Source organism: Python bivittatus, unplaced genomic scaffold (genome assembly GCF_059951505.1).
Source record: "Python bivittatus isolate LINGU-HERP-01145 unplaced genomic scaffold, Pbiv_v1 ctg000700_np1212, whole genome shotgun sequence".
NCBI lineage: Eukaryota > Metazoa > Chordata > Lepidosauria > Squamata > Pythonidae > Python > Python bivittatus.
In genome coordinates, this window is record NW_028277098.1 from 83,208,802 (window position 1) to 83,230,734 (window position 21,933).

General features: G+C 37.1%; 1 protein-coding gene and 1 long non-coding RNA gene across 2 annotated transcripts in view; one reads left to right on the plus strand and one right to left on the minus strand.

Annotated features, from left to right (window-relative positions):
- On the minus strand, nucleotides 1-5,414 carry LOC148214265 (uncharacterized). Its single transcript, XR_015798608.1, has 2 exons — nucleotides 5,274-5,414; nucleotides 1-1,018 (listed from the first exon to the last, which is right to left on the minus strand). It is a non-coding gene; the product is annotated as an uncharacterized LOC148214265 (long non-coding RNA).
- ADA (adenosine deaminase) overlaps nucleotides 5,163-21,933 on the plus strand; it is a 26,509-nt gene continuing 9,738 nt past the window's right edge. The window contains exons 1-6 of the mRNA XM_088154551.1: nucleotides 5,163-5,485; nucleotides 8,513-8,574; nucleotides 9,612-9,734; nucleotides 12,619-12,762; nucleotides 15,508-15,623; nucleotides 19,479-19,603. Of these exons, the coding sequence (XP_088010677.1) occupies nucleotides 5,450-5,485; nucleotides 8,513-8,574; nucleotides 9,612-9,734; nucleotides 12,619-12,762; nucleotides 15,508-15,623; nucleotides 19,479-19,603 (606 nt within the window). The 5' untranslated portion in view covers nucleotides 5,163-5,449. The remainder of the gene's footprint in view (nucleotides 5,486-8,512; nucleotides 8,575-9,611; nucleotides 9,735-12,618; nucleotides 12,763-15,507; nucleotides 15,624-19,478; nucleotides 19,604-21,933) is intronic.

Here is a 21,933-nt window from a genome sequence, read left to right on the forward strand (position 1 = left end):
CAGTATGATGCTATCTATTTATTTATTTTTAATCGTATGCTATCCTTCATAATCAAGTTTCCCCAGAATGGTTGATGCCCAACTAACATCACAAAATAAACATTCAAATTCAGAATAATCCAAATGTCCAATGAATAATGAAAATACATGTTAATTTCAACAATAAAAGATGAAAGTAAACAAAAAGTTTTAAAGCAGCATTTATATTTACAATTAGCACATTAATAATTAAAATGCCAGAGAGAATATGAACATCCTCACTTTGACCTGAAGCAAGAGCAAAGTCAGTATCCAGCATATTCTACTAGGAGAAAATATCCTCAGAGCCAGAGGGCACTGAAAAGGCCTCCCATATATAGGCTGCTTAATTTTTTTTTCAAAGAAAATGCAGAATAAGAAAGCATCAGATCAGGGTAACATATTGATTAAATATTTAAGTTAAAAACAGGCAGATAGATAAAAAGCAGCTATTAACACATTTATACTGGAATCCAGTATTTTGTAGTTAGTGCAGCTGTAAACATTCAGAATGAAGTATAAAGTTGTACAGCCACACTCTTGGCAACTTTCTCAGTACTGCAGCTGATCAGGCTGTGCCAATGATGAAATCATTCATGATAGTCGATGAGGGCATTGGTGGCGCAATGTGCAGTATGCTGCCTTCTCAGTTGCACCGTGACACTGGAGAGGGGGTTCTCCTTCCTCCCCCTCCATCGCCCTCCTTGACTCTCTGCTATTTTCTCTGCCTAATTACAAGATGTGGCTGCACAGAAATGTATGGTGCAAAAACGTGTTTTTAAAGGTCCTACATGACTTATTCCTATAAGAGACTAACATAGGCACATGTAAGGATCTACATTGCTACTGGTTTGTGACACAGGCCAATTGTACACACTCCTGAGTAGTAGCTTCTGCCATCACCTTTGCTTTAGAGAGGAGATAACCATTGAGAACCCTGCCCCTGGTCTCTTGCTGTCTTTTAATTTCCCAGCTGGCTGAAGTCGATGAATCCACGTAGCTAGACAGACAAGAAAAGAAGTCTGCATTAGATTGTCGGGAATTAATGAACAAGCCTAAATCCAACTGAAAGAAAATATTTAGTTGGGAATATAAGCGCATGTTATGCTAGCCCATAAAAGCATGCTAATAAATCACATACCACTGGGTTCACACAATGAAATAAGCAACATTCAAATTAAAGCACAGTTCTAGTTCCTTTTTTGCCTACTAGTATTAAAAACTCATGGTCACTGAGAAGATAATAGATTGGTGCAATAACCTTGTTATATTTATAAGTACAGAAATTTGCAGGGGTAACTATCAACCATCAATCAATAACTCTAACCTACTTGGCAAGAAAAAACACATGAGACAGCCGATGTAAGTGTACGTAATTCAGTTGGCATGTGAAACTCACTGGCAGAGAGAAACTTTTTTGGCACACAAAAAAGGAACAATAGCTCAAAACACATTATAGTTTACACATGGGAACCCAGTCATACTTTGTTTAATCATGGTTTACTAAATAAACCACAACAGGGTGCACTGCACAACATGCTAAGCCAAAATCAAATAAACCATATATTGTTACAAAACCACTCAACAGGGAAAATAGAATGGGAACACCAAAATGAATGTTAAATAGCTTTCAACATTTTGCTAATATGTTGGAAACAAAATGCTCACAATACACTTGGAGAGTTTTAGAAAAGCATTTTTAGATGGTCAGAAGAGATGACAAGGTGACATCCTCTTTTAATTTTTTGAAACTGTTTTAAGTCCTTGCTCTCCCACCAAGTTTTCAGGGAACAGTGGCTGATACTGGACTACTGGTCCTCTCTCTGTTTTTTGTAGTCTTTTATTGTCTATCATTTGTATTACTCTGGTTTGGATTTTATTTGTGTAAGCTACCTAGAGTCTTTTGATTAAAATGACAATAAAAGAATAAGAAACATGTTTCATGTTTATATGTTTAGTAAGGGCTGAAGGGACATTATATTCTGTTATATTATGTTCACCTAACATAATTTCATCAGCAAGAAGATCTTTTGTTACATTTTAGATCTAGAAGAGAAGAAAACTCTCCTACTAGAAGATGAGACTAGAAAAAGTTAGCTAAAAGCCATATCCGTTTTACTTATCTCTGGCATACTTGTTCAATCATAAGACAAGGTTAGAAGATCTGGAAACCACCAGTAAAACAAGTGGTCTATCAAGTGTGCTATTAAGGCTAGTCTTGCTGATTGAAGACATTCTGGAGTTTTAAAAAAATTGCTTTCCTATATATAAACTAGTTTAAGAGGCCTTATTTCTGGTATAAACTGGTTCGGTATTTTAAATAAGAGGAAATCTTGAGATCACAAATGTCTCATTGATGCTATAACCACCTGTGATGTAATGCTAAAAAGGTAACATTCAAACTAGCAAATAGACTGCAGGAAATTGAAAAGCTACAGGAAGTCACAACAAAAATGATTAGAGAGTTGACACATATTTCTGCATAGGAAAGCTAAAACTTCTGGTATTTTATAATTGAAAAAAGGGGAAGTATGAGGTTTACAAAACAATTGTCTTATAAATAAGTAGTGAGTTTTTTCCCCAGTCTCACAATACTAGTAACTTGGAGTCATATCATGCAATAAAACAGATTTGCAAAAGATTGAGAACAGAAAAAATAATGAATTTCACTGTCTCAATAATCTCATTATTTTCATGGGCTAAAGTAACTTTTAAAGGGAGTTTTACATAATACAAAGGTTTGTTCTATTAATGGCCATAATATCTGGAAGGATCTTTCAGATGAGGCAGTATGTCATTATGAATATGTGGAGTCCTTGGGGTTCTCTGAGCTTGGTTGTTTTCTTGCAAATGTTTCATTACCTGGCTAGGTAACATCTTCAGTGATAGAAATGAGTGGGGTTTGCTCTCTGTTTATACAGTGGTTTGCACTCCCAGTGTTGGGGGGGGGTTCTTCCTGGTGATAATCTTGGTGTTAATCTCTGCTTATCTGGGTGATGATTGCTTGTGAGGAGGTATTCTGATCTTTTATTTCCTTTTTATTGCCTCTTTGTATGTAGATATTGTTTATCTCTAGGTGCCTGTTGATGGCTGCCTTGTCTGAATACCAAGCTTCCAGGAATTCTCTCACATTTTTGGATTTAGCTTGGTCTAAGATGCTGACAGCTTCCCAGTAGAAACTATGGTTAAGTCTGCCCACAATACTTGTGAGATTAAGGAGTTTTCATCATGTCTTCTGACTGCTAGTTGGTGTTCATGGATGCATTCTGCTAGCCGTCTGTCTGTCTGTCTGTCCTAAATAGTGGTTATTACATAATGAATATACACCATTTGAATTAAACAATGGTTTGAAGTGCTAGTTCCAAACTCCAAAGTGCCACTTCAGACCTCGCTGCAAATTGTAAGAAACATGAGAGTTTTGCATTAATTTAAGTATTAATATAGACTTGCATGAATAAATTTGCATAAAGACAATAGGAAAAGAGAAAACAGGGGAATGCATGAGGGTATGGAACAATTCTGTTTCTGAATATGATTTCTTCTGTTATGAATTGATGTCTGAACTATAGTGAGCCATGTTGGAAGTGAAGAAGACGGAGCTCCCAAACTGGCGAATACCAAGATCTGGCTTGTCTGCATGATAAAGCTAACACTAGATATGTGTTTTCTAAAACTCAAATGTATGGATAAGTAATCTATGGCTCTCCAGATCTAGTTGAACTACAACTCCCAGCATCCTTTACTATTGGGCATATGGTTTGGGGCATTGGAAACTATAGTTCAGCAACATCTTGAGGTTTCAACCTCACTTCTGCTCTAATGGAAGGTGAAATGCCTTATGGCCTTACAGTGCTATTTACAAATTCCTTGACTCAGCATACAATTTGTTAGGCATGAAATCTACTCTATTACTGTAATCCTTATCTTGCTTTTATTGCCTTTGTTCCCAGCCAATTTCCTGACTTCCCTTCAAGGTAATGGGTGAAATGCCTAACAGGTTTTTACCCTGAGGCTACCTCTGGTTGGTGTCAGAATGGGGAAAATACTATTTTAATGCTGGTACTGTATAGCTAAGGATGACTTTAGAGGTTGCCAGAACATGACTGTGCTGTGGTTACCGACAGGTGGGGAGAGGCCCTAGGGTGACTCAGCAAATAGCAGCATATTCTTGTTTTAATCTAGAGACTAGAATCTATTTACACATAAGTTAAATAACAGTACAAAATAAACAGTGACAACCAGAGATATGAAATTTTATAAATATTAAGCCTTTTTATAGAGCTATATAATTAACACAAAGGTCATGTAACTCTGACAATAGCAAGGTCACCATTATTATTTGAAGTCTTTTTACTAATGCAGAGAATGAGTAACTGGAGAAGTATTCCAATTTAATACTGAAAAACCCACTAAAGGCTATTTATAATTTTGACTCAGTTGAAGTACTCTCCATTTTATTTACCATCGTATATCAAAGCCCAATGACACAAGCTTGTAGATAGCAGTTAACAGTGGAGTTAATCGCATGTTACATTCTTGGCTGTCTGTTCAAGAGCATTACTTTTGTGTCTCTAAATGCACCGCATTATACATAATTCAAACACTTAATTCTGAGTTGTGTACAAAGATTAATTTAAACCGGTTCAGCTGGTACAAATGACATACTTGGAGAACGCTTTCAGTAACATCAGCGCCTTACACTTCTCCGCCCTGCAAGCGTTTATGTCTTTTTAAAAACATAACATTTATAGGAACAGAATTAATTTAAAAACCAAATTCTTACTGGAACACCGGGCTGAATAAGCGCCGTCGCTTCGGCAAAAAGTTTCACATACTCGCTTTTTGTTTTAATTTTTAGTTTTAAAAACAGGCAATTCTTCCCTGAACCCAAATGGAGCTCATTCTCCAGGACCACGGAATGCTTGAAACCATGAGGTCTACTCTAATACTATCCACCGCATTGCTGGACGGGATCCCTAGTGAGACTTAGGGACTCCGACACGCGCACGACCACCCTCGCCCCATTACCATTATTTTGCGTTCCTCTGATCTTCTTAAAGCCCTGCTTCGAATTCAGCTCTAAGGCTCCTCCTCCTGCCCCTCCCCCCTCCACACACATAAAACACACCCCTGTGCATGCACAGCTACAACTTTAATCTGCTCAGCAGCAATTCAGCCTCTGAAGTCCTCGGCCGAGACCGGGATTGGCACAACCGCTCTTGGCGGGGAAGCAAAAGCGCGGGGACGGTTCTCACCCCGACGGCGCTTGCAGATCCCGGAGAGGTACCGGGAGGGAGGGAGCGGCGGCGGCGGCGGCGGGCCGGCCTCGAAAACGACCGCTGGGCGGAGCCAGCGCTGCAGGAGCCTGACAGGACGGGCCGGTGCAGCCACAGAAGTCCTGACGAGCACGGCAGCAGCAGCAGGCGGCGGCATGGAAAGCAGCCCGCCTGTTTTCGATAAGCCCAAGGTGAGTGAGCAGCTGGGGCAGGCTCTGGGCGGGCGCCTCTCCCAGGAGCCGCTCCTTCCTCGGCGGAGAGTCGGAAGGGCTGACGCCCACCGAGACCCCGCTTGTCCTCCCTTGAAGCCGGAGCGCCTCCCCTTATGCCCTCAGGTGGCTCTTTGGTTCGGAGCGCGCCGGGGGCGTATTTCCTTGTAACTGGAGAACGGCTTCAGCTGCCCTCGCTTCCCCGTCTCGGTCCACTCCCCACCGGCTGAGGGCCCCCTCCCCTCGCCTCCCCTCCCCTCCCCTCGTGTATTTCCCTCGTCCTCGAGCAGCCTCTTCGCAGCCGCTTACGGGCGGCCCGCCTGCCTTTCGCCAGAAAATGTCTGAAACAGGTAACCCCAATTGCATCCGGTTGTCGCCAACCTAACACGTGGTTTCTCATCCTTTTGACAGCAGCGCCTTAAGATTGCGGCTATCTCGTCCTGCCTTAATCAGCTCTTGAGTTACTTACATTTTAAGACGTTTCATCTCTTTCCTGTCTTCACTGCCTCTTGTTATCTTTCTTCTGTCCCTTCCTTCTCACAGCTATCCATCATTTTAATCTGTTGCAGTTTCTTAGTTGTTCCTTCAGTAGTTCTGCACCTGTTTAATTAAAGTCTTGTCATGGGAGCTCTAATTTTTGTCCAGCCAGGTGGCAACATCTAGATGATCTTGGGTAATCTGCTCCTGGCAATTGTTCATTGGACTACTAATTAATACATTTTGTTATTCTGGCCTCATTAGCCCTCTCCTGTCCAAGAGGAAGCAGAAGAGGGTTAATTAGTTACCCTGGAGAATGTTGACTTGTTTACAATAAGAGAAGGTTGTTCAGAGATCCGTAATGAGTGTGCAGCTTCTCCATACACATGACTTCATAACAGAAACTTTATGGAGTCAGAAGGAATCCAGAGAAGGTTTTCATCTCCTTTTCCTCTGTAAGGCTACTGTGCAACAGTTGGCGAAACTTTAAAAAAAATTTTTTTAATTGTTTAATTGTGCAAGAAGACATTATTCAAGGAGAAGGGACTAGAGAATTACACTTTCTTGAAGAAATAATAGGACTTTCATAGTCTTGAAACTCAGATGCTACTAAGTTTTTATAATTGCATCAGTAAGCAGAGGCAGGTGTTGGTGAGTTTAGAAGCTGATAGTAATAATTAAAACATTTAAATCAGTTTTGGAAATAATAACATAATTTTCAGTAAGCTAAGTACAGCTTAATAATGTATGAGGTGTTATGGATCTCTGAAGTAAACAATTTAATAGGATGTTCTATTAGATGTAATAGTTCAATAAACAAACTCAAAGCACATCTCATTCATAGGAGGGCATTTGATTATCACTGCAATTCAGTGGAGAAGTTGGTAGAAGTTTCAGATAGGAGTTAGCAACTAGCTGGAAAGCCTAGCAATAATTCCATTTAATTCTAGTAAATTCAAGAAATTGCTTACAATGCTACCTATTCACTGGTAGCTAATAACTAGTGCAAGTTTTTATTTGATGATCAGAAGCAACACGGTCCTAAGTCCCTATTCACTTAATATTCAGAAAGGCCCATTCATTTACTATGAAATGCAATAGACGCATAACTTTTTTTCTAATTTGTTGCAGGCCATCCAGGAGTGTCAAGGTACTGCTTGTGTCATAGGCATGCTACATTTTTCTCTACGCACAATTTATCACTGAGAAAGAAGTAGTTTTCTTCTTAGGTTGCACATTAGTAGCAATTGTGAATGCTGTGTGAAATGTGCTGCCATTTCATCCTTTTCCTCGTGTGTGTACATATTCTGACATTCTACATTTTTAAATCCTTGTATATTTGTTGTATTATTCAATGCAAGGGTATTTAAAAGACGTTAGGAAGTCTCAGGAAGACTTTCTAAAAATGGACAGTTTTCTTGAGTGTAGTTAAACATTGCATATCTCAACTATTTTACCAAAGTCAGTAGAGTTACTTTGTATAAATTAAATTTACATGTATAAATGTGCAATATTCACTTCATTTTGCATATTCTTTTTAATTTTACATACTTTTTATTTTTGGAAAGTCTCTTTATTCTTATGACGTGACAAATAAAAATTCTAATTTGTATATGTTAATCTGAGACCTGCAGAAACAGGGTATTTTCCCCCCAGAAAGCTTGCTTCATAATTCTGAATTCTATACGTTTTATTATGTTTTTGTCACTGCTATGAAAAATAATTTCTATCATTATTAGTCCTGCTTTGTAGAGGTTTCTTGGTGCCATCATATGGGAAACTAATATAACTTAGTAATAGGAAAAAAAATGAATTCATCCGGATTGGATGTTACTTATATATTCATCAGAGTATTTTCTCTAGTCTGCAAGTAATCTATGCTTGAGTGATAAATCAAAAAAGAAAGGAGGGAAAAAGTCATTTTTTGAATAATATATGTCAATAAAGCTTTCTTAATGTTAGTACAGGGTGCCAGGTAATAAAATATGGTACCTCGATTCCTCAATTACGGGATCAACTTTGGGGAGACCTAGTGATCAGGTACTGCACAAGGATATTGTAAAAATGAAGTTTGGATCACGTATCCTCATGTGATTAAAATGAGGATAGGATTAAAAGTTCCTCATAGGATTAAAAATGCATTAAATAAAAATAATATATTGGATACAAAGATCTTTCATAGGATATATGTGCTCTTATATCTTTGGCTACATGTTATTTTTGCCATATAAGAAGTAGTCACAGATAGTCATCAGCCTCTGTTAAGAACACCTCAACAGAAGCAAGGCAATTTATGTTTATGTAAATCAGTCTTGTTTTGTTGTTGTTTTGTTTTGAAATTGAAATTTTCTGTGTTGTTTCACATGCTGATTTGAATTTTTATCAAATTTTAAAACTGCTTACATTTTGATGAAGGGGGAGGGAGAGAGCACATCTGTTATAAGAGAGTGAAAAAGCACACCTCAATGTGAAACTTAGATGGCTAATGTGCCATTTACAATAGTTTTATGTAACTTTTCACCTCTGTTGCAGGTAGAACTTCATGTCCACTTGGATGGAGCCATTAAAGCAGAAACTATTCTATACTTTGGCAAGTAAGTGAATAACTTTGGGTCCTCTTTTTCAAAAAAAAAAAAAATGTCATTGATATTTTGCCATTGGTACCATATCATTAATCAGTGTTGTTTGCAGACTGTTTCTCAATTATTCTGTTTATGTTTAGAAAGTTAAACATTTTGACTTTTGATCCCACTTATGTAATTTTGTTGATTCATAAATTTAGAAATAAAAATTCCACATAGCTATTCTAGAACAAGCAGTAGATTTTGTTTCAGGAAGTAAATTAATGGTGCAGTCATATCCACATTTACTCAACTGTACACCCGTGCTTGAAAGTGGGTAACACAATTGTAACATCATGGTTCCCACTGTATGAATCATCCCTTCTATCACTTTCTCAGTCTTGATTCCCAGTAAGAAAGATGGAAAAATCTGAAAGTCAGGAAAGGGAAGGGCACAAAAACTTGGGACTTGACCCTTCCACCATATCTGACTGTTCTAAAATTTCTGAATATGAAAATCTGTTTAAAAGCTAGAAGACATTTGTGAATAAAACAGACTGTATGACAAAATTATGGCAAAATGCTAGGAAGATGGAAAACAGTGAGAACAAGGCTCATATTTCAATAGGACCTGTTGCATAACAACATAACTTCAGTAACTAAAAAGTTACCATTCCAATGGAAATCGATGCTGTTGTCTAAGGCTACTGGGTTAGAAATTCCTGTTTGTGAGTTAATAGCAAGATGCTTTTGTTTACTAAGGGACTGGTTTCCATGACAAAGGAAATGGGACAATAGAATTAGAAGTAAGAGTCAGGAAGCATCTGACATGCACAAATATAGTTTATCAGCAACTTTATACCAAGGAAGGAAATAAGTACTTTATTGGATGTTTAAGGTTAGAAGTTAGCTGGGGATATGGTAAACTTTAGTATATATCAGTTATCCAGGGTTATCTGACTACTAGGTTTCTTTATCAGCACATGCACACACAAAAGAAATGAATCTGTTCAAAACTAATCCAAAATAAATTTCAGCAGTTGATATAGACACCTTTTTTTAAATTCTAGGAAAAGAGGAATACGTCTCCCTGCGGATACTGGAGAAGGCCTTCTACAACATATTAGTTATAATATGCCGCTCAGTCTCACTGGCTTTCTTTCAAAGTTTGCTTTATACATGCCAGCGATTGCGTAAGTGAAATAATTTGTTCCAATTTACTGATTGTGAAATCTTCTTTTCAGTATCTTAGAACTGCTATTAATTCATTTTGCCAGCTCAGCAATCTGTTATGTCATGCTTATCATTTTTTATTACCTGCCTGTTATTCATGTGTGCTTGTGGGTGTGTTATGCATTTCTATTAATGCATTCTCTGTCTCTGTCTCTCTCACACACACACCACACTAATTTGTAAGGCTACTTAAAGATCAATGCCATTATTCCAACTGAGAGAGTATCACTCTAACATACACAACTTACTGGTAAATGGTAACCCTCTATGCTTACCAATCACTCAGTAAGCAGAACAGTTTCTAAGGGCATGTGAAAATTATCCCGTTCTTGAAGCCATGTGAGAACTTCTAGAACTGCCATTACAAGAGATTTACTGAGATTAGCACAATGTGCAGACAGCACAACTTGTTCTGATCTTGAGATGTGTGGAATCTTAATAAAAATTGCATGCCTGCTCCTTACAGAGTTTCTTGCTTTAATGTATATAATGTCCTAATTTTATCACTAGAGAAATATCCTCATGTAAACAAAATGTCTGCAATTTTAGGTTTGGGATTAATTGAATTTTGGTCCATAATTGGCTATTTTCAGGGTTCCAGGATGAAGGTAGTCTACTTTTTTTTACATCACAGACTATTGGTAATCCTTGGTAACTGGAATATTAGAGGTTGTAATTGGATAACAAGTTGGAATTGTTCTATTATACTTACCTGCATTGTTATGAAGCCTACCATAGAGATCACCAATGTGAAAAGTTTGTCTTACATGGCATTTTTATCTCTGTTATATTGCTATAGGAAAGTGGGTGAATATTGTCTTTCAACTTTGAACCAAACGGGGGGGGGGGGGTGTTTGAAATTAAGGAGGATTGGAGTCACTGATTCACAGCTGTCAGTATACATCCAGTGATAGCAATTCCATTGGAGTGACAGTGGAATACTGCTATCACTTCTAGATGGACTGTGTTCCAATGTGGGCAGTGAATTTTCACTAAGTTGAGTTCTTGACTTAAGTCCACATACGTATAGATTCATATAACAGGTATGCTAGTATAGCAGATTGAACCTTGACCCCAAAGTGCATATTGTAGCATTTTATTCTTGCTAGAAGATATAATTACAAAAATGGATAACAAACAGAAAAATATACCTGGCATTTATATAGAGCAGGAATAGCAATCTGGTATCCTCCAGATATTTGGACTTTTGTCTCCACAATCTTTATCTTTGATCAGGCTGGCTGGGGTTGATGGATTTAGTCCAAAAATCAGTTGAAAGCACCTTCTTGCCTGATAGGCAGCGTTTCAGATTTTAGAGTGCTCCCCGTACTTACTCAGATATACATTTCTGTTGGAGGGGAAGTTGTGAGGATATGCAGTTTTTATTGAATAAATTAATTCAGTAAAGACTGTACATTTTTGCATTTTCTATCTGAAGCTTCCATGGCATTTGAATCCTTCTGTGCTCTTTGTAATTTGTAATTATTTCTTAATGTTGAATTTAGCATTCCTAGGCTACACTATAAAGGTTAAGACAATCTTTGTAGGAGGGAGGGTTAAAGAAGAAAACCCAGGATACAAAGGCAGTCTATGTTAAATTAATTCATTCACAGATCAAGAGCAAAATGAAGGACTGGCAAGACTCGTGGGTAGGAAAAATAACATTTTGATAAAAGCTAGTCTGTCTGTATTGAATCAAATTAGATAGAACACCAGACAATGTCTTTTGGGTTGCATTTATCAGTTTTGCCTCAATATAGACTTGTATCATGATTTTCAGCTAATTATAGTCTGTTTCATCGGTATGGGGCAGGTGTTTGCTGAAACCTAGGTTTTGATCCTAGTTTACAATAGACAAACTAAGCCTTTTTGAGCACCTAGATCTAAGATGAGAAACTGAGGGGAGAAAGGATACGAAAGAGGAAATACGTGACTCTGAATCTCATACGAACAGCTCAAAGCTATGTATTTTGTTACATTTGTACTCATACAAGCACTGGGTACAAATGCTAATAATGAACTAGATGAGCCAGAATATTTAAAAACTGGGACGAACGAGTGGCATATTTCTTTGGAGGCCATAAACCTCTTGGCATTCCGTTAGTTGCTTGGTTTTGTACTGACACTGTTGGCTCATATTTTTTTTTTCCAATTTAAAACAGTCTCATAGGTTATAGACACCGTTCTTAGAATTTAAGCAATCGTGAGTGACAGATGTTGATGAACAGTAGAAGTACATTGGCAAGTACAAAAAGTGCTGGTTCCAGATCAGAACTGATGCAGGGACCATATCCAGTAATTCCTGTTTATACGTTCATATGTTGCTCTTTTGCACAGCTAGAGCTAAAAGTACTTTTCCCTAATCCTATCTACAGATGACCTCTGCATATGTTAGAGTAAAATTATTTGACTTGAATGCAAAAAGGACTGGAAAAAATCCATGTTTTAGCTAACTGGAAATGTAAATATTCTGAACTTCCCCTTTAACAGAATCTACTTAGTTCAAGTTCAAATAAGGAAAGTATTTTCCATGCATTTTTTTGATAAATATAGCCTATTGCATCACATTGTAGGGATTGGATCTGAATCAAAATGTGCTTGATATTTTTGTATGATCTTTTTTATATGCTACCAAACTTTTTTGAACAGCCAGAATATGTGTGTGTGTGTGTGTATGTATGTATGTATGTATGTTGGGGACAGATCAGAGTTGTAAACAGTATGTTGCTAGAGCTTAGAACTTTGTCTCCTGGAATCACTTACTCTTATGGGTCTGCAGATCCATGTGTTACAGACTCTGAATTAGCCAAAACTATTTTTTTAAAAAAGCTTTTATATTTGCAGAGGTGACCGAGAAGCTGTGGAAAGAATTGCTTATGAGTTTGTGGAAATGAAAGCAAAGGAGGGAATTATCTATGTTGAAGTGAGGTACAGCCCTCATCTCTTTGCCAATTGTGGAGTATATCCTATCCCATGGAACCAAAAAAAGTGAGTAATTTTTTAAATGTATAAGACAGTGCTTCTTTGTCTTGGCAACTTCCTAATGTACTTCACCTCCCAGACTTCCCCAGCTAGCATGGCAATTGCTGAGAAATCTGGGAGTTGAGGCCCACACCCCTGGAAACACAAGTAAAAAGGTATAAATTATAGTATTCTAAGAGGAATGATTATTGGATGGCAGTAGATATACAGTTTTGGGACTAATGGCATATCTGTATTAAGTGCACATGCAATAGTGATGTTGTAATGACTCTGCATATATTTTAATTGTTCATACCATACAAGAGATCAGTGTAGTATACATTACTTTGCTCACTAAAAAGGTGGACATTTCTTTACTATTTTCTTCTTCTTTATTATTATTATTTTATTTAAATGCTCTTCCACTTCTTGAAAGAGCTTAAAACTGAGGCTCTGATTAACGATTTGCATAGATTATTTGTTTTATCATTTTGTAGAGAATGACAAATAAAAAATACACAATGCAACTAAGATTAAGCATTTTATGCTCCAATCTTGTGAACATCTTTTAAAGTGTAAAACCTACTGAATATAGTTCCATGTAACCATGCATGATATTGTGTTGTTAATATCTTATTAATATCACTATGAGGTGTTTTGTTGCTTCACTGTCCAGCTGAAACCAGAGGCACTCTAAAGACTTTAACTGGTTCATGCGTGAGTTAAAGTACAAGTAGTCCCTGGGTTAAGAACGTCTGATATAAGGACAACCCATTGTTAAGAACAGAGCCTATTGTAGCAAAATTCAGGTTAAATACACAACGGTTTTTGAGTTTATTATGCAATACTACTTATACAGTATTATGCAATAATATTGTTCCAGCTTAAATATAAATTCAAGTTAAGGACAGACCGTAGGAACGGAACTTGTTCTTAAACTGGGGACCACCTGTATCTCGCTTTGTGGGATCATTGTTACAAGCAATTCTGTTGGAGCTCTAACTGCACTTTAAATTGAGCATTTCAAAATAAAGCAGACTAGTAATTAATGAAGAAATAAAGATAGCCAATTATCTATTTGTAGTTGTCCAGGTTAGATTATCTTCATTTTAAAGATTTCTTCAGATAATTTATTTGGGTTTATACCTGCACTGTGCAATTGGTGCAATCTAATCTTGAGGGTAAACATCCAGTATAGAAGCTCTGAAGCCATCAAAAGCACAAAATAATAATTTCAATGTGTATCCCAGTAATTGTCAGTTACCTTGGTTTATTATTGTTTATTTTATTTAAATGCTCTTCCACTCCTTGAAAGAGCTTAAAATAGTATTCAAAACAAAAATACAGCAATTAAAAATATACAGTGTCAAGCTAAAAGATAAATATAATCATCATAAAATCTTACAATTCAACTGTGTAAGTTCTACTTATAGTCCAGCAGCTGGGCAGGCTGCCCATCCTGACAGTGTAAGTTTTGCAGCCCCAAGAACATTTCCAGATTATGTTGCTGAAATTTGGAGGTGAAAACCCTGATATTTAGTTGTGTGCCTTTTTTTTTTTTTTTGCTTCAGGGGGTCCAAATAAGTGTGTCAAGTCTCCCTGATAGTTAGTGTATCTATATTGAACTTTTAAAACCGCCAAGCCAAACACACACAAGATTTTCAACTCTCCACACCATGGTTTTTACAGTTCCCCCCACCTGCAAAAAACTTTAAAGAAGTAGGACCTGATGGAAAAAATTGCCCTCCCTGCACTCATCCAATCAAGGCAATATGTTACAGGATTGCAGCCTAGTGTCAGTTTCTGAATATAAAATCTAACATTTTTATATTTAAAGAACACGTAGAATACATTGAGGTTTCTCTTTTGGGATGTAGGGCTGCTATCTTTTAACAACCCTGCCCTATTTTTACATATCTTTTCTACAGTTACTCTGAAGAATATATCCATCTTAGTGGTATTTCTTGATCTGAATATTGCATTCATTTTGTCAGAGAGAAGCAGTTGTAGAAGTCTGGCAGTAATTAGCCTTTGCTCAAGAAAGGGACCAAAGGTTAAAGCAAAAGCATTATCCACTATCTACCCCGAACTCTTCTTTTAAAAATATGAGTTAATTTTGGCTGTTACACATAGTAGGTTGACCCCCCTGGAGACCGTTAACACACTTAATTTGTTTAGATGGAATTGAAGCATTATTTGACAACTTACTGTGAATTTATATTTCAAACCAGCTTTGTAGGAGAACTTCATGAAGAGCTGAAGAAGTCTAGAAGATTTACTTCTTCCTGTTGGCTGTAAATTCCTGCCAGGGTTAGCCTGGCATGCTATATTTTCATACTAATTAGCTTACCTGGAGAAGCAGTGAGTGCTGTCTCCAAGTAGAAAAGAAACTATTTACCCTATAATAAGAAAGCTTAAATAAACCTTCAATTCCATAGTTATGAAAAAAGCAATTTAGTAAATACAAAAAATTGTATTTACTAAATACAATCAATAAACAAGAGGATGGTATCAATAAACAAGAGGATGGTAAAATAAATTTGACCCTGGAACGATTGGCAATGATGTTATGAACCATTCTTTATCTCTTCCTTCTGTGTTGGACAGTGGTGATGGGAACAATGAATATTCTAATAATCTAATAATTAAATTACCACATTAATCCAATTAATAATAATTATTAATATTTTCTTATATATTAATATGTTAATAAACAATTTCTTGAGAATTAATGGTCTAATATATAATATACTGATTATTTCTTTCACACAGGGGAGATCTTACTCCAGATGAAGTGGTTAGCCTTGTTAATCGAGGATTAAAAGCTGGAGAAAAGGCTTTCAACATCAAAGCCAGGTCTATTCTATGCTGCATGCGCAACATGCCAAGTAATGTATAACAGCTTACTGGTGGTTCTGCTCTCTGTGTTTTCCTCCCTATCCTCCTGCCTCCACACATTGACTCTTCAGATTTAAATCCTGTAATTTGTCAAAGAATAATTACTTATCCCAAGTTGAGATAAAAGCAAGATTTGATAATGCAATATCCAAACTTGAAAAAAATGGCTAATCATACTCGCATAAAAGATGTGCTTAATGTTTTGGACTGTGTAAATCCTTCAGGAGAGATATATGCAATATGTGGTTTCAAATCATTTAAGAAGTCAGGTCTTTTTACAGACTCCCATGGCTGCTTTGGAAGCTGCTCATGGGTGTTCCCACATTAGAGGTATACATGATGGTAAAGTGTTTCATGCATAAAACAAACATATGGCTCTGATACCAATAGAAGAGAATATATGTAGCTGAGGATTGAACTATGGAGTCCTTGGTGCTGAGTTTGGTTGTTTGACTGCAGACGTTTCATTACCCGACTAGGTAACATCGTTAGTGCTTGTGAGTGTGGGGTTTGTTCCCTGTTTATATACAGTAGCTTGTCCTGCCAGTGTTGGTGGGGGTGTGGTTTTTTCCTTGGTAGTTCCTTGATTAGGGTATGCAACAGAAAACAATACCCTAATCAAGGAAACCAAGGAAATTCTGCAATAGAAGAATTTCCCACACTCACAAACACTGATGATGTTACCTAGTTGGGTAATGAAATGTCTGCAATCAAACAACCAAGCTCAGAACACCAAGGACTCCATATGGCTCTGAACTGAATCAAGAAGCACCTTAGTTGTTCCAGGTTTCAGTGGGATCTTATAGGATGAATAGGGCAAGACTGTTGTGCTTCTTCTCTCTCATCCTCCATGTGCCTGTGCGTTGGTCCACCCACTGATCTTTACAGCACTTTTCCCCTACCTCCCTTTAGTTATAATGCTATGCTAGATGAACTAAGCCAATGATAAAGTAGTTTACTCACCACCACCACCCTTCAATTCAAGCACAGCATATCCAGTTAGCCAACCTACCCCCCTTCCCAATTTAGATCTTAGTCACAGTGGCTAAGGGGAAGTGGTGAAAGAAAGGCACTGGGTAGGGCAGTGGCAGCTGTAATATATCCAGCTGGTCCACTGACTCTCCCCTGATTTTCCCAGTATTTCCTTTCTCTTCCTCCACAACACTGCCAGTGACCTTGCCTTTTCCCCACACCCCTACCCTAAAGCACTTCTGCTGAAACACAGGGGTTTGGGGGCCTTGCCTGAACAAAAGGCATGTGTTGTGGACTGGCATGGATCACCTGAAGCTAGTTATGGAGTATGTTGCATATCCTTACAGCAGCCAGTTCCAAGCAGCCCATGGTTAGGCTGTTACAGCCATATTTTGTCAAGTCAGAGATCTGAGCAGGGCCCAGAGGTACAGAAGAGAACAGAAAAGGGTTACTACAGTTTACTTAGTGCTTCTCTGTAGTACTGGGCTATTTTTTAAGGAGCTTGATATCAAACTGATCATGCTAATTGATAAATTAGCTGTGCCCCTACAACTCTCTTCAATATGTCCAGTCATTGCAACGATAACCCTGCTGGATGCTGCTACACCAACCTTTCAGAATTAGTCTTTTAATCTGAAAGTGCATTTTGCACACAGCTTTATTTCTATATACGTTATGTGCTAATTACATCCATGTAGAAAATATCACATAGGATGTACTGAGAATTGCCAGGACAGGATGCAATGTGTTGATTTGGAGGTAGAAATTCAGATTTTTCTTGCTTGTAGAGGTGGACGTTTCAGTGATTGATTAGTTGAATAATTTTTATGAGCCAACTCTTATTTCTTAGAGTCAAGGGAATCTCCAGATTATGTTCATACATTTTCTTATCTGACTATTGCTATAACTCCCATATGTGCTCCAGTTATTCAGAACTGCAATTGAGCAATATGTCTAGTGAATTAAGCAATGTATCTAGTGAACTCCAATTCAAATAATTATTTCTCTAGTAGTAATGTGTTCTTTTTAATACAGATTTGCATTTGTACAGTAAGCCACTATCAGTTAATCTTATACTCTTTCATAAAAGGCCTATAGTTTATATTGGCCACATTACTCTGTGAAGCATATTTTTTTCTTTTATAATTAACCATCATGTGAACTGCTCTGTTAATTTGTTGGCTTCTGTTTCAGAGTACAGTATTGGTGAAATAATTTTTGTCTGAAGATTGAATAATGTGAAAAAAGATAAATTTGTTATTTTAAAAACTATATATAAAACATCTTCATATATGAATAGCCTTTCAGTAGAGGAAAAGTTTAGTTTTGACAACAGTGCATGTTTGGATACATAGACTGTTTGTAATTGATAGAATACCTTTTTGACTCTATCCTATATGAACCAAGCTTGTATAGCATGCAAAAAAGTGTTCCACAATTTTGAATCTGGGTTTTCTTGGTTTTTATTGTGTGCTTTCTTTGAAAAATTACTAGCGAGAAATTCTAGGAAGTAGTAAAATAGCAACCAAATGAATGGCTTAAATTTGTTTTATATAACTAATGTTACTGCAAAGCAACATTTATTCTCTGTTGGGTTATCTTGATTCTCCCAACCATAGAGACTGTATGGATTGTGGCAGCGTACAAATAAAATAAAAATAAATAACCTTCTAGCATGGGATAGGCAACCTGCAGTTTCAGGGCTGTAAGCAACCCTTGAGTCCCCTTTTTGTGACCTTCGGAGGCCCCTCTTACCATGTTTCCTGATGACTAATGGTGGGGAACATGGAAATTGTAGTTAAGCCCTTAAATAGGCACACTACAGTTAAACACCAACAAAAAAATAATCTCCCAACTTCCCTCAAAGTATACGGCCCACCTAAAAAGGTGCAACATGTTCCCACAAACAATATGGTCTTTTCCCTCACCAAAAAGTGAACAGTGTTTTTCCCCACATCTGTAAGCATAGATGACTATTGAGGATAATATTTTATCTATTTGATAATTTTATGGCCCTAAAAGCATATGCTATAGAGGTAGTCCTCGCTTAATATCCACTCATTCAGTAATTGTTCAGAGTTACAGTGGTGCTGAATGAGAGGTACTTATAATGGGTCCTCATAGTTACGGCCATTACCGTGTCCCCGCAGTCACGTGATCTCAGTTTAGGTGCTCAGCAACTGGCTCTCAATTACAATGTCGCAGGTTTCTGCAGTCACGCAATTGCCATTTGCAGCTTTCACTGCCAGCTTCCTACAAGCAAAGTCAACGGGGAAGCTGGCAGGAGGTCGCAAATGGTGATCATGAGACTGTGGGATGCTATGACCTTGTGGGATTCACCTTAGAATGGCAGCTGGAACTGCCAGAACTGCCGTCATACGTCGGTGTGGTCATGTGACATCATGCTTTACAAGTGCGTCGCTTAGCAACAGAGTTTGTGGTCCTAATTACCTTCAGTAAGTGAGGACTGTCTGTGCTCATATTTTTAGAAGGCCTGCCATTGATCATGAAGGATAAGAAAGCTTGGTTTTGGTGCAAGGCAATCCTTTTACACTGTAACATGCTATAGTTTATGGAAAGTCCTCAAATCCTTCTAGAAGTTTCAATAATCATACTGAAGTGACAAAAAGTAACCAGAAATAAACGAATGTATTTTAAACATTGCAATTCTTTGTGGCTGTTCTGCTGTCTACAACATCTGCTTGATCTTCACAGAAGTCTTGTCAAAGGGAAAGTCAACAAAACAAAAGTATCACTTATGTGTAATCATTTTTGATTAATGATTACAAGTTTTATTTAAGCAAGACCTTGGGTTCTGCCAAAAAGAAAAAAAAAAAATCAGTTTTGACCCTTATTTATGCTTTTCTTTCCAGGCTGGTCGCCAGAAGTAGTGGAACTGTGTAAGAAGTATCAGAATGATTCAGTAGTTGCTATAGACTTAGCTGGTGATGAATCAATAATTGCTGAGACTTGCCCAGAACATCGAAAAGCTTATGAGGTATGTTCAGTTTTATGAGAAAATCAGCCTAAGGTTCACTGCAAGGAGGTAGTTCATAACCAATCATGCTCTTATTTTTCAACAACATTTAATGTTCCCATGTCATATGTTCAGATCAAAATTTCTACTTCCCATGTGTAACACTAGAATACAATATCCACATTACAGCTACAAGCAAAGTTTCAGCCACAAATTGAAAGATCTCTGATTAAAATTCTGAGGAAAGGATTTATGTGGTTGATCCTCTGTTTTAGACTTCACTTACATAATCACTTATGCCTATTACTGGTATGTATTAGGACTGTCCTTGCTTTAAAAATGATTTGGAAGAACTCCTTTGGCTTTCACATGACTTTACTTCCTTCTGTTCCTTAAAACAGCCTGACTTTTGTCAAATTTCTGCTGAGCCTGAAAAAAGCTCTAGTGCTTTAGAGTCACATTATCTTTAATGAATGGATTTCTTTAACTGTTCCAAGTCTGCATAGCCATAGTATGTATATCATCAGTATGAACCTAGGACAAACCTAATCTATTGAACTGGGAGGGGTAGAGGTTTTTTATTCAAAACTACTTTCCCACATTTGGAGTAACCTACTTATTATTGGCCAGACTCTTCTAGGAAACATTAAAGATTATTCAGGGTGAGACGGACATCCTTTCAAAAACATTTCCTTGACATAAACTGTTGTTTTTCTTTGGCCTTCATGGCATGCAATATCCCTCTCCTCTTGTTCATTTCTTGTAGAGAAAAGTTGAATCACATGTTATTTTTCACTTATTATAGTTTCCAAAAGTACTAAATAATAATATAATTCTTCTTTCTTTTCCATTCTAATGCGCTGATATTTTCTGCCATGAACTATCCAAAATTAGAATCTTGGAAGCTGGCTGTTGAACATATGATTGGCTTCATCCTCTGGCAAATCATTTCTGATAATTGTAAAGAAAAAAGATGGGAATATCTATCTTCTTTGAATTTGGGATCAGTATTTAAATACTCAGTCTCTAGCTGATGATTATTGCATAATTGATTGGGGTAAAAAGAATAGTAGAATACTGCTTGAATCTGAAGACAAAGTTTTGAAACATTTCCATTTAGTAATTGGGTGATTTAAAAATAAAAATAAAAATCAGACAGGACTATATATATAGTCAGGCTTATGTCATAAAAAGAGAAGGTTAATCTTTTGTCCTGCTGTATCTTAATTTGAAACAAGACAAAACCATACCTTTGAATATACTTTTCTGCTCAGTAACTGGAGTTATTATAGAGGAAAGACAAATTGATGAGAAAATTGGGAAATTCAAAAGAACTTAATGAGAAAACGTATCACTCTTACAATTCTTGTATTTATGCTGATTAACAGTTTTTTAAAAATGCTGTGATATGTTTTTGTTTAGACATTAACCCAATACAAGGCACTCTGCAAAACAATATACCTGATGAATTGTTTTGGCTGCAATTAAGACTCTTCCTGAAATTTTGGATTCTTCTTAATTCACATTCACTACCTCGGTCACACAATCACCTGTTCTCTGTTCATAAAGTATCAGTGCCTCCATCTCAGTGATCTCTGAGTTTGTTCAGGCAAGAAGTCAAAACATAGGAGAATTGGTTGGTAATAAGTATGGCATTCGTTTCCAATGAGAGAGATTCTATTCTCTTTCCTCTTTTTTTTCCCTAGGCCCCTCCTTTCCCTCTATTTGGACTTTTTAATTCACTTATTTTGTGTAACAAAAATAATTAAGTTCCCATAGTTGCTGCTATATTTCCTTCAGGAGAGAATCCTTGAGCAAGAATCTGTAATAGAAAAGATTGGGTTTAAGGAAAAGGAAACAATTTGGAAGGATTTTAAAAAGGAAAAAAAAACTTTGGAAAAATTATAAAAAGGAGAAACTTTAGAAGGATTTTAAGTTTTGATATGGTAGGAACGGTTGCTTAAAGCAGAGTGTGTAGGTTAGATTTTCAACAATAAAACTTAACCTAGAAGTAAGCTCTCTGTGCCTCATTTTAGAATTTTACTGTCCCATTCTGTGTATGTTTACTTGGAAAGAAGACCCCTTGAGATCAAATATTTTGAAATATGCAAGCATAGGCTTGCAAATAAAGCCCTGGGAAGGGTGGTGAGAAGAGGGATGGTTTGGAGTCTATATGAAAGGGAAGAGAGAGGAGGGTGGGTTTGTATTTGGGGTGAGAAAATGTGGACTGAAAAACCTAGACAAGGAGAAATGGAAGACAAATGGGTGGAAAAAGACGTATTGCATTCCCTATAGAGAGGCCAACTAATCTTTTTTCTACAGCTCAAGCTTTCTGTTGCTTTTCACAAAAA